This window comes from Mustela erminea, chromosome 8 (genome assembly GCF_009829155.1).
Source record: "Mustela erminea isolate mMusErm1 chromosome 8, mMusErm1.Pri, whole genome shotgun sequence".
In the NCBI taxonomy this organism is placed as follows: domain Eukaryota; kingdom Metazoa; phylum Chordata; class Mammalia; order Carnivora; family Mustelidae; genus Mustela; species Mustela erminea.
The window spans coordinates 37,175,414-37,187,661 of record NC_045621.1 but is presented as its reverse complement, the minus strand read 5'-3'; the positions used below and the strand labels follow the sequence as shown (position 1 = coordinate 37,187,661).

At 42.0% G+C, this 12,248-nt stretch overlaps 1 protein-coding gene and 1 non-coding gene across 2 annotated transcripts in view; both read left to right on the top strand.

The window, feature by feature from the left end:
• PID1 (phosphotyrosine interaction domain containing 1) overlaps positions 1-12,248 on the top strand; it is a 224,739-nt gene that overhangs the window by 103,233 nt on the left and 109,258 nt on the right. The window contains exon 2 of the mRNA XM_032355064.1: positions 836-982. Within this exon, the coding sequence (XP_032210955.1) occupies positions 836-982 (147 nt within the window). The remainder of the gene's footprint in view (positions 1-835; positions 983-12,248) is intronic.
• Positions 10,147-10,249, top strand: LOC116597962. Its single transcript, XR_004288876.1, has one exon. It is a non-coding gene; the product is annotated as a U6 spliceosomal RNA (small nuclear RNA).

The following is a 12,248-nucleotide window of genomic DNA, read 5'->3' as shown; positions in this document are numbered from 1 at the left end:
GATCATGACCTGAGCGGAAAGCAGAGGCCTTAACCACTGAGCCACCCAGGTGCCCGGGAGGATCTTAAACAAGGGGTGAAATGCATTGATTGAATTTCCCTTTGGCTGCGCTGTGATAATACTCTGCATTGGGACAAAGTTGGAAGTGGTTGGACCAGACGCTATGGTAGACCAAACAATGATGGGGCCTGGACTGGGTGTATACGCAGCAGTGATTAAATATAGTTGGATTCTGGGCATATTTTACAACCAGTGACAATGGGAGCTGGGTATAAAAGTGGTATTTATCTAGAGTCCAGCAGATGAAATGGTCTATTGAGAAGTAGTGAAATTCCTAAAGTTCTTCAGCCAATGCATGGCAGAACTGGGGAAGGAGAGCAGGAGTCTTGTGTTCTTTTTCACTGGGTCTTCTTTTCTGTTAGCTCTAGACTGCATCCCACTCCACCCCCACCACCCCCCAATTGCTCTCTTAACATTCTCTCCTGAACATCTTCCCTTATTTGGCTGAAATGGGCGTGGTGCAATCTTTAGGATTCTGTCTCTATAAATCACTTTAAAGAGCTTTTCAGAGCAAGGTCCTAGGTGATTCTTCTGCTACCCTATATTTCCGTGGTCTCATGGTGGGGGTTGGCTGTCTCCCATAGTGTCACGTTAGTGCTGTCCTGACAGTTTTTTTCCTGAATTTTCTGAAGTATCTCTTGACCTCCCCTCATAAAACAGAGTTCATAAAACAAAGATTTTCCTCCTGGGTTTGATGTACAATTGTGCCATGTATAATGCCAAAAACTTTAACTGTAGTTGGCTTGCTTATTTATGTATTTATCTTGCTTCTCAGCACTTTCAGACCATGCTGAAGTCCAAGCTGAATGTCCTGACACTGAAAAAGGAGCCCCTACCAGCAGTTATCTTCCATGAGCCCGAGGCCATTGAGCTGTGCACCACCACACCCCTGATGAAGACCAGGACTCACAGTGGCTGTAAGGTATGTGCCATGTGGCTAGCAGGGACTCTTTTGGTGGGACAAACCAAAGGACATGTAGCCTTAGGACACTTGTTTCCCAGTGGTGACTTTTGAAAGGAATGAAAATGTAACATGACTGATGAGCTTCGTTGAGTGGCGGTGGGATGAACTCATATCTGCTGTATTTTTAGCAATCCAACCACTCTCCACTGTTTCCAGGTAAAGACATAAGTTCTAGGATGTGTGAATAAAATAGTCTTCTCACTTATATTTGCTGTAACCCTGTGGAACTTTGGGGCTCCCCAGAAAAGTTCTGTCCTTAGTGATATTTCCTCCCTTTGTATTTGCACTCCAAATAAAACACATCTTAAAGAATAAAAAACAAGTTTCTCAACAGTGTACTTCTCCGTTGGGGGTTATTTTGCATTTTTGTTTGGCTTCAGCTCTCAGAATTGATACTGATATCCATGCCTCAGAATCCATTAAAAAACATTTTTTCTCATCTATGTAAACTGTAATGCTGACATTAAAGAAAACCTAGAAGTGGAATGTATAATTTTGGTAGGCTTTTGGGTTCTTTCTTGCACGATATTCTTTCTTACATGAACTGATGAATAAAGCAATCAGTTCAGGAATAACAAAGAAAATATGTTTATGCATATTTTGTCATTAGCTATTTTTTTTGAGGAGTAAAAAATTAAGGGGCAGAAATTTGTTTTGAGTAGTGAAAATAAAATAAAACAGAAATGTATGTTTGCATGTGGGTTTCTATTATAATCTTGTAGACAGACTCCTTATTGCGTTTCTAGGTTAGGGAAGTCTTTCTTGCCAGAATGTTCCATCCCCTCTCCCATTCTTGCATCGCTATGGTCAGATTGGAGCCTACAGAAATCTTGAGTGATGGGTGTGTACACAGAATTCCACACGTGTTCATCCATCCCACAAATACCCAGTGGGTGCTCAGTGTCTACCCAGCACTGGGGACAGTGGGAACAATACCCACCAGCATCTTTGTAGGGTTTAACTTCTAGCTGGGGAGAGGGAGGAGACAGTACAGGTAAACAAGCATTGGCTGTTGAGAAAGCCAATCAGGAATAACTTGTGGAAGAATCAGGCAGAAGAGACAGGGAGTGTTAATTCTCAGAGGTGGAGATAGTCTGTGTGTGCTTTGTAATGGAGAGGGATGGGCAGTAGAACCCAGAAGTTGAGAAAATTGTGTTCCGTGGTACGGTCAGGCAAGAGTCTGGGTATAGGATGAGTCTTGTCATCGCAGTAGCAAAGAGTTTTGACTTTCTTCTAATTACTGTGGGGAACTGTCAGATTTGGGCAAGAGAGTTAGTTATATGACTCCATCAAAAAAAAAAAAAAGTGATTTTAAATGGTAAGTACGCTAAGGTGAACTTTCAGCTTCCAGAGAGCACTTGCCAGAGGCTCTGTTCCAACAGGAGACAGGGGATCCATGCAGCTGGCCTTCGGTCCCCGTGTGCGCGATGCTTTTGGTGAATTGATGATACAAAGAATTATAAAAATACTCATTAAATTTGAAAGTGATATGAGATCAAATTGTGTTATACATACTTTAGAGATTTCGTAGAGTCCTTTTGAATTCTGTTCCTATTGGGGGAAATGGTCCCTCAAAAGCAAGATGAAGTCATTAGGGACAAGTGAAAGGAGGAGAGGTTCGTTAGATAAAGGCTGTGGAGTGTGTTTAAATGGGGGGGGGGCGGGGAAATGCAGTTACAGAATAAAACACCCAGCAATCCAATCGGGATATGGAAGAAATTGTGTGTGTGTGTGTGTGTGTGTGTGTGTGTGTGTGTGTGTGACACACACACACACAGAGAGAGAGAGAGAGAGAAATATTTGCTAGAGAGAAAGAAATACTGCTAGGAGAATAAAAACCTATCATTTTCCTTAAAAGGAGCATAAGGTTTGAGATTCATGGAGTAATTTTTTTGTGTGTATTGCATTAGGTTGTTTCTTTTACCTCTAAAAGGATGTTGGAAAGAGCAGAAGGAATTCAGAAGAGCACACAAAAGAGAGTGAGTTTGCCCTGGCATCAGTGGGTCTAGCTAGACAAAGGGAGATCATCAGTGATTTCACCAGGACACAGGGAAGAACTTTGGCATTCAAGGTGTAAAACGCAGTCCACTGGGCTATAGAAAGTTTGTGAACTCGCCATCCCTAGAAACCTTGAAGATGATATTCCAGGTGTGGATAATCATGAACTGGAATCAGGGATCTGAGCCAACTCCAGTTTTATGATTCTCTTTGAAGCAAGAAAACATCCAATTGTATCCTTCTTCAACTTGTATACTATAATGCCCTTTATATAGTTATATTTTAACTTAAACGCACTGGAGTTACATTCTTTAATTCTCAATGACAATCTCATGTTTGTGTTCAGAGTCACATTCTTTCGATAAGAAACAACAAAAAAGTTCCATGTTTGAGCCTTGACATTTCTGTTTAGAATGTCCTGACCTCCCCATTTGGTCCCCCCACCATCCACAGAAACAAAATGCAATGCTTCCTCTCTGATTCTCAGGAGTAACTTGGTTCACAAAATGCCAGCTGCAGAAGGAGGAGCTCTCTCTCGGGCTCACGCCTGCCAGGAATACTGAGCACAATGTAGCCCAGGCCCAGCTGCAGCCCCGCAGACCAGGACCCTTCATCTGCACACACTGCTCGGTCTTTTTCCCTAAACAGCTTTCTAGTCCTGCCTGCATAACTGTGGGTTTGGGGGAGGGAGAGAGTCAGGAGGGAGCAGAATAAAGGAAAAGGGAGTTGAAAGTGGGTTATGGTTAGTACCATCGAGGCTCTGGTTCATGTCAGATTTCGCCTTTCCCTCTGATCTGTATTCTCTGTGGGTCCTGATGGGGTTGCCCTGCCAGGCTATTCATGTTGTGGGCAGCTGGGTCTTTGTGTGTGTTTTCCTCTACTGCTGCCACGTTTTTTTTTTTTTTTTCCCCCCCCTTTTTTTTTCCTGGAGTGGAGTTATTTCACTGCAAAACCCAGTGCATACCATTAGGACGCCCCTGCCCGTGCTCTTGTTGGAGATTTTCAGAGTATCCGATGCTGTTTCTGATTTTGCAGCAGCAACAACCATGGTTGATCATACCTGGCTTCTCCTGCCTTGCACCACAGAATCCTAGGTGGCTTTGACTTGTTAGCAAACATTTATTTAATTCATAGTCATGGCAGAACTTCTGTGTACATGGAATTGTGGAGAGAGGCATCAAGGCAGACGTTGCAGGTAATGCAATTTGTAGGCAAGTGGAAGGAATAGACGAGCGCCTGAATCCATAAATCTCCAGGGCTGCTGAAACTCCTGTGTGTATCAGAAAACCCTAAGGGGCAGGTTTCCGGACCTTCTTTCCAGAGATTTTGATGCAGGCACTCAGCTTAGCAGGCAGAAAAGAACCTGCACTTAAAAACTAGATTGCAATTTACACGTGTGACCGTGGGGCCCAGGCAGTGCCTGGAGCTTGAGGACCTGAGCTGCAGAGTGATGTGTGAGAAGAGCCACGTAAGTGACCTAAGTGGAGTCACACCTGGGGAGGCGGGAGATCGGCCAGGGCCGTGGAGGATGGAACTAGAATGGGTTTGCCGAAGCTGACCAGGAGGCTGACGTCCAAGAAAGAACTGGGCTGGGTAATTTGTGCATCCCATGTGCCCTCTACCTACCACGCCTGTAAGTGCCACCTTGTCCTACAGGGGGCGCTGTTCTTCGTTGACTTGACTTATTTCTGGGCCTAATTGCCAGAGTTCTCAAAGCCTTTGTGAAATGGTGGTAATGTTGATGATAATAATAATTAGTGATAAAATACTAATAATACAGAAATGATGGTGATGATGAAGAGCTGATGTTTAGGAATGCATTAAGCACTCTCCTTGCCCTTTTCATGGTATAGAAACACTGGGTCCTCATGACCATCCAGTGGTTCAAAGGCCATCTCTGGCCCCATTTCACAGGTGAGTTAGTTGAGGCATAGAGAGGTTCTTTCCTGTACCAGATTATCCAGAGAGTAACTGGCAAAGCCTGCATTTGAACTTTATCAGTCTGTCTCCGTAGCCTCTGCTCCTGCCCATCAGATTCCAGCCCCTCTTCATGACCTCGAGTGACTCCCATGTGTGTCCCAAGATAGTTCTTAAAACTGGCTCTGTCATGTGATTGTAGGAAGTCATTTTGCTTCTGCGAGCCTCAGTTTCTTCGTCTTCGTTCAGCTAGAACTAAGATCACTGTATCTCAGGCATTCTCTCATCTAAAGGTCCAAGGCTCAAATTTACTTGATTCAATTGGACTCAAATTTTGTCTTGGTTCACAAAACCCAGAAATGATTGGGGATCATGCACTAAAAGTATTGTAAACAAGGAATTTTGGAACACTGAAAAAAAAATAAATAAAATTATCATATAATTTTACCCCTAATATACCTCTCAGGCTTTCCAATTTTGTTTTTGAAAAACAAAGAGAGAGAGAGAGTCCATAATGAAAAGTCACATTCCTTATAAAACATGCATAGGAAATGAAACCCGAAATGTCCATTGAGCTCCTAGATGCCCATGCTCTGTTCCACAGAGATAGTCCCCAGCTTTACAGCATTTATAATTTAGAACCAAAATAAATGGTAGCAACGCTGGAACAAAGATGCTGACACATAATTGGGATCTAACACATGCTGTAACATTTATCTTTCATTTAAAACATTCACAAAGTTTGTGAATGGTGGTAGTTTGAGTGTAAATACACTGATGAGTTGAAGACAAAGATGACATGGAGGACACATACCTGGGAAGACAAGAGGGGAAAGAAGCAAGAAGGAAAGGCAGGAAAATTGGCAGTTGCTTATATAGGTCTCCTGTTTGGATCTGCGTCTGCCTGCCGTGGCTCTGGTTTACCTGGCTGTCTCTCCTCTGCACCTGCTCAGCTGGGGACAGCTAGCGTCCTGAGATTGGTCTCCAGGTCTCCAGGTCTGGCTCTTCTCGACCACCAGACAGGCTTTGGGAGTTGCTAGAGAAGAGTGCTAACTGAGCATATAATATTTCTTCCCGCACCCCACCCTCTTCCCCATTCCTGGTTCTCTCATCTCTCAGGATGAAAGGGCCCTTGTGTTCATTCTGCAGGTTGGTGGGCATCAAGTTGCCTCTGTCCCCTCATGCTTCATTGCGGGCCCCACCAGGGCCTCACCTAGGCTTCCTCTCCTACAGAACGTCCCACCTTCCAAATCTCTCCTTCCCCCAAGAGAGGCAACCTGGTTTTGCATCATGTGAAGTCCCATCTAAGACGCTCACTGTCTGTTCCCCTCGTGAGGGCAGAAGCCATCAAACAATCTAATTCTCAAGAAGGGACTTGTGATTCATACAGCAGGATGATTTTCCTATTACTCTTCTTGAGGTTCGTGCATTCAGAATTGCAGTAGTCACTAGCTCTCAGGAAGGATAGCAGCTAAATCCCAGTTGCACGAGATGGAGAGGTTCCTGAGCTGAATGAAGGCTTCGCAGGCTGTCTTCAGATCCTACCATTTTACCCCCATGTAGGATGGCCGGTCTTAAAAGTGAATTCCAGCAGCCCTACTTAGGATGAGGGCTCTTACTTGAATTTCAATGTATTTAAAATTAGCATCAGATGTAGCTATTTCACACATATTTTTGTGCTTATTGGATCAGTTCTGTATTTAATTAGACATGTAGTCATGTTTTTTATTTTTATTTTTTTCATTTTAGCCAAAGGTCCCTGCTTTTACCCACTCACATGAGGGAGAAACATTGATTATACCGTGTCGTCATCCTCATCGAATGCATTTTGCGGCCTTTTCTTGGTGTAGGTGATTTGGGCATGGCATGAGTCCAGTTCTGCTAACTGTGCAGACTCTCTCCTTGCAAAATCCATTTCTGCTTTCGATATGAGACAGAATACAAATAAAATAAAGACTAATAACATATGAAGTTAAGAGTCAAGCATGGAGTCCTCATCCGCCCTTTAAACCTTTTGGTTCAAACCGAAGTGTAAATCTCTAGATTTGGAGTAAATGGTGTCTAATTCTAATCCATTTTCTCTTTATTCTTTCTCAGACTTTCCTGTAAACAAATCAAAGCACATTGACTCGAAAGGTCAAAGTCGGTGTGAGCTAACATCTGTTGGTTCAGAGACAAGCTTTTATTTTTCTGCAGTTCTTACTCTTCGTCAATTTCCCCTTCCCTCCCTTCCTCCTTAACTTGCTTCTCTCATTTCTTTCTTCATCTGCAGGAATACACTGCGTGCTCTCAGGATTTCCCAGATGGTAATAGGGGCACAAAGGTAGACAATGGTTTGGGATCCTTTGGGTTGAAATAACAGAAAATCTAACTGTAATTGACTTAAGTCATTGAAATGTATTTGCTTTGGAGTCGACAAATTCCAACCGGAGGGAAGAGGGAAGCAGATGCTAGAGAGGCAGCAAAGTTGTCCACTACAAAAAAAAAAAAAAAAAAAAAGCTTAACGACCTAAGGGCGGACAAATACCTTCTGTAGGAAGAGCAGTGGCAGTAGAAACAAATGCAAAGCCTCAGATTGCAGAGTGGTGGGGGGATGGGAGGAGGGGAGGTGTACTTTCCTTCTGTGTTACAGCCCAGCTTTGCTTCTTGAATATATATGGGAGATGTTCTGGCACAGATGAGATAAGAACTGGCTACTCTCCAGGGCCCCGTGTAGACAGTCCTCAGTGACCATCAGCCAGCAGTGGTTTGGCCTTCTGCACCGAGGGGCTTTCGTCTTCCTGGTGGGTGAGGGTGGGGGGAATGTTCCCATTCGAAGAAATCTGGAGCCTCCCTTTTCAGGCTTTCGTTCTAGGTTTCTAATTGGGCAACCCATTCTTCAAGGTAGAGAGAGAGAAGTGGGATTTCAGAAGTCATGAGTTCAAGCTTATGAAATTTGAAGTTTCTATGAGACCACCAGTGGGCGACACCCAACGGGTACCTTGTTATATGGAGGTGGAATTTCATAGAGGTCTTGTCCCTTGAGGATATTGGGGCTGCGAGAAGAGGAAGGAGCGAGGTAGGCACACCCACTTACACATGAACGTGTGTACCCACTTCTGATGTTTGAGGACCACAGAAAGGAGAATCACAAAAAAAGGAACATTATGAGAACCCAAGGAGGGTCCTTCCCACCAGACACTGAAACTGTCCTCCGTCTTGTTCCTGTCATTTCATCCTACACATGGTGCCCACTCTCCTGGCTACCCTGTTCCGGTCTCGGAAGTGTTGAGGGGAGAAAATGGAAACCACTCTGGGATGGCTGAAGCCCTCATATGTTGTTCTGGAATGGTCTTTGTATATATTTTGACATATACACTGCTTATGCCAAAGCTGTGGTGCCTAGCATGGGAGGATACTTTGTGGTTGTAAACTTTTTGGCTGCGAGCCTCCACTTAGGACTTTGAATTCTGTCCTTTGGTCTTCCCACTGACAGCTGTGGTGGCTTCAGCAAAGCTTTTCACCCTTCATGAGCTCACTTTTGTTATTTGATGACTAACATCTTTTCATATGAGGGATTGTTTTCACTTCAGCCGATCAACGTGTTTAGAGTATAGATCATCCTTTTGCCTAAGTGCTTGTTGAGTGGGATGGTAGGCTTCTTTATGGGGTCGCTCTACCCTGCAGTGGGGGCAGTAGAGCTGTTGGCCTCATTGAGGTATTCTCTGGGGATCTTTGACACCTTCAAACTATTTGTTTCCTGGTGCCCCACACTGTGAGGGCTATGCCTGAAAAATGGGCACTTTAGGGAACCAGTTATGGCTTTGAAGCTTAACCTTTGGACTCATGTCAAAGACTCTGTCTTCCTGCATCTCCAAATGTCACTGTCTATTTTACTTCTTGTCTTCAGAAACTCTTGGGAGATCAGCAAAGATTCATTAGTGAAAAATGGGAAAATAATCTAAGTGCCTAGAAGAGATATTATAATATTTTGGCTCCACAGCACTATGGAAAACGTGCAGTCATTAAAAATTATGTTGTGGAAATTATACTGGTGTGGAAAATGTTCATCACATATTAAATGAAATAAAAACCTGGTTGCAAAATGCTAGTAGGATTTTATTTTTGTGAAATACTGAAATATGAGCTGAAGTGATCCCTGAATAGCAGGATTATGGGTTAAACTTGTGATTTTCTTTTTCTTTTTTGCATTTTCTTGTCAACAATGAATAAATACTACATTGGTAATTTGTTTTTAATAATACATTTTAAAGAGGAAATATTTCTTTGGACGAAAGTTTACATGAAGAAACTCCATTCTAGTTGGATCCTTTTGGAAAAAAGCTTTTTCTAAGTCACCCTGACTTAGACTTTTGTTTCTTCTCTTCACCCAAATCAGAATTTCCGTAGCTTCAGGGAAAGTGACATTTTCCTGTTTAGCTTGCGACATGGTCGGTATCGTATGGGTCTGGTGTGTCCAGTCTAATAATTGTGAACCTACTCAAATGTATTTGCAGGGATGATGCTGCAGGCTGCTTAGTGGTAACCTCAGTGGTTAAAATGGAAATTTATTCTCCATACATTTAGGGGCCAGAAGTCCAAGATAGGTATCCCTGGCAAGAGTCAGGTGTCCAGGAGCTTCTCTGGAGGTGGTAGAAGAAAATCGGCTCCTTGCCTCTTGAAGTTTATGGTGCTGCAGGCAGCCCTTGGCTTGTGACCATATCACTGCAGTGTCTGCCTGTGTAATCACACTACCCCCTCCTCTTCTACCCATTTCTACCCCCCTTTGCCTTTCTCTTGTAAGGAAACTTGTGGTTGGATTTATTTATTTGTTTGTTTATTTATTTAAGATTTTATTTATGTATTTGATGGACAGAGATCACAAGTAGAGAGGCAGGCAGATAAAGAGATGGGGGAAGCAGGCTCCCTGCTGAGCAGAGAGCCCAATGCGGGGCTCCATCCCAGGACCCTGAGATCATGACCTGAGCTGAAGGCGGGTCATGAGCTTAACCCACTGAGCCACCCAGGCGTCCCACTTGTGGTTGGATTTTGTGCCCCTGTGATAATCCAGAATAGTCTCCCCAGCTCAAGATTTTTAATCAAATCAGCAAAGACCCTTTTCCTTATAAGGTAATATGTCACCTTCCAGGGAAGAGGACTTACTATTTTGGGGTGGTCTTACTTGGCCCATTACAGATAGTTTCTTTATAAATGAGGGACTCTAGTGCTTGCTTCGGCAGCAAATATACTAAAATTGGAACAATTCAGAGAAGGTTAGCATGGCCCCTGCGCAAGCATGACACACAAATTCTTGAAGCTTTCCATATTAAAAAAAAAAAAAAAGAGGAATTCTAGAGATGCCAAAATTCCTAAGCAAAAAGAAATATAACGATCCCAGTTAATCAGTTGTTTAGGTTATGTTATTTCTTTTTGTTTTTTTTTTTTAAGATTTTATTTATTTATTTATTTGACAGAAAGAGTAGGCAGAGAGGCAGGCAGAGAGAGAGAGGAGGAAGCAGGCTCCCTGCTGAGCAGAGAGCCCGATGCGGGACTCGATCCCAGGACCCTGAGATCATGACCTGAGCCGAAGGCAGCGGCTTAACCCACTGAGCCCCCCAGGTGCCCCTAGGTTATGTTATTTCTTAAGCCGAAGAAAATGCTTTCATTGGAATTCAAAAAGCCATTTTAAAATACAGAAAAATGAGGAGCATTGGTCTGTGAAAGTATCTTGATCCTATGTTGAGCCAAATTTTTTTGTTGTTTTATTTTACTTTATCAAAATTTCTGAAAAGGAAGAGCTGTTATAAAATTTTGAATGGAATCACAGGTTTAAGTCCTGACAGTTTATAGTTGACATGTTAGATGAGTATGTTTGAAATTGAGGAGTGTTCCCTCTGTCCCTATACTCTGAAGAGTTTTAATCAGGAAAGGATGCTCTATTTTGTCAAATGCTTTTTCTGCATCAATTGAGAGGACCAGGTGGTTTTTCTCTCTTCTCTTATTAATTTGTTCTATCACATTGATTGATTTGCGAATGTTGAACCACCCTTGTATCCCAGGGATAAATCTCACCTGTTGTGGGACTCCACCTGCATATAAGGAGGGCATGTACTGCATGGAGCACTGGGTGTAATATGCAAGCAATGAATCTTGGAACACTACATCAAAAACTAATGACATACTGCGTGGTGACTAACATAACATTAAAAAAAAAGTAGATGAACACGTTTGTAAAAAATTCCACAGTTCTACCACAGGGAAGGGGAATAATGTTTTGCCTCCCCTCCCTCAGTAAAGCTTTAAGGATAATTTTGAAAATGATATGGAAAATATCATGAGTATAATGTGTGTGTCTGTGCAAACTTTCTCATTACGAAATTATTTTCCCCTCATGACTTCCTGTTTAGATCATTTGTCTTTGAAACAATTTGTTGGTTTAGTTCTGAAAATTTAGTTGAATCATTATCTGGATTTAGGGTTCATTTATTTGGGAAATATGTTAATTATTTTACAACTTTTCCTGGATTAATTCCTTGGATAAAATATAGTTCCTCTGTGGTAGACTTCATTTGTGGGCCAACCTATAGAAACACCACACAGAAAACCAATTAAGTTGGTAAAAACTCATTAATAATATACTTTATGGTTCCAGCAGAGACTGTACAACTTGCTTGAAATGGTTACAAGGTTAAGGTGACTTAAATCTGGTGCGTAAATGTAAGAAGGTAACGTTTAAGAGACATTTTCAAGTTTATATTTTCTGCATATTTTTGGTCAAGTAATTTTTTTTTCAGTGTTCTATTTACTTTTTACACTAAAGGAATTTTCATATTACATCATGGGTGCATCTATCTGCTACTGGAAGGGCTGGTTTAATTTATTGTTTGTTAAATGGAAACTGTTCATTAAATATGGAAACATCAGGGGATATAGACTGAATATAACCTCATATAAGCCTAGACTTTCTTTGCAAGTGATTTTTTTTTCTGTCTTAAGTTTTAAAACTATATCAAAGGAATACCTGCAGGGATTTACCAATAAACAAAACAAGACAAAACAAAACAACACCAAAAAACCTCTATCAAATAGTAATGAAAAATGAAACATAAACTGTTTATGTGTCCCCTGCATCTCTCTCACACCCCAGTCCTGTTCCAACTGTAATTATTTTAGCTGTTTCTTCTTATGCTTGTCTTCCTATTTCAAATGCTATACTATTACCATTTTAGGTACTCTCTTTTGGCTAGTTTGGTAGATAAAGATTTAGCTCCATAATAACTCTACCCACTTGCCTTCCTCCATATTCCTAACATAATTACTTCTGAAATTT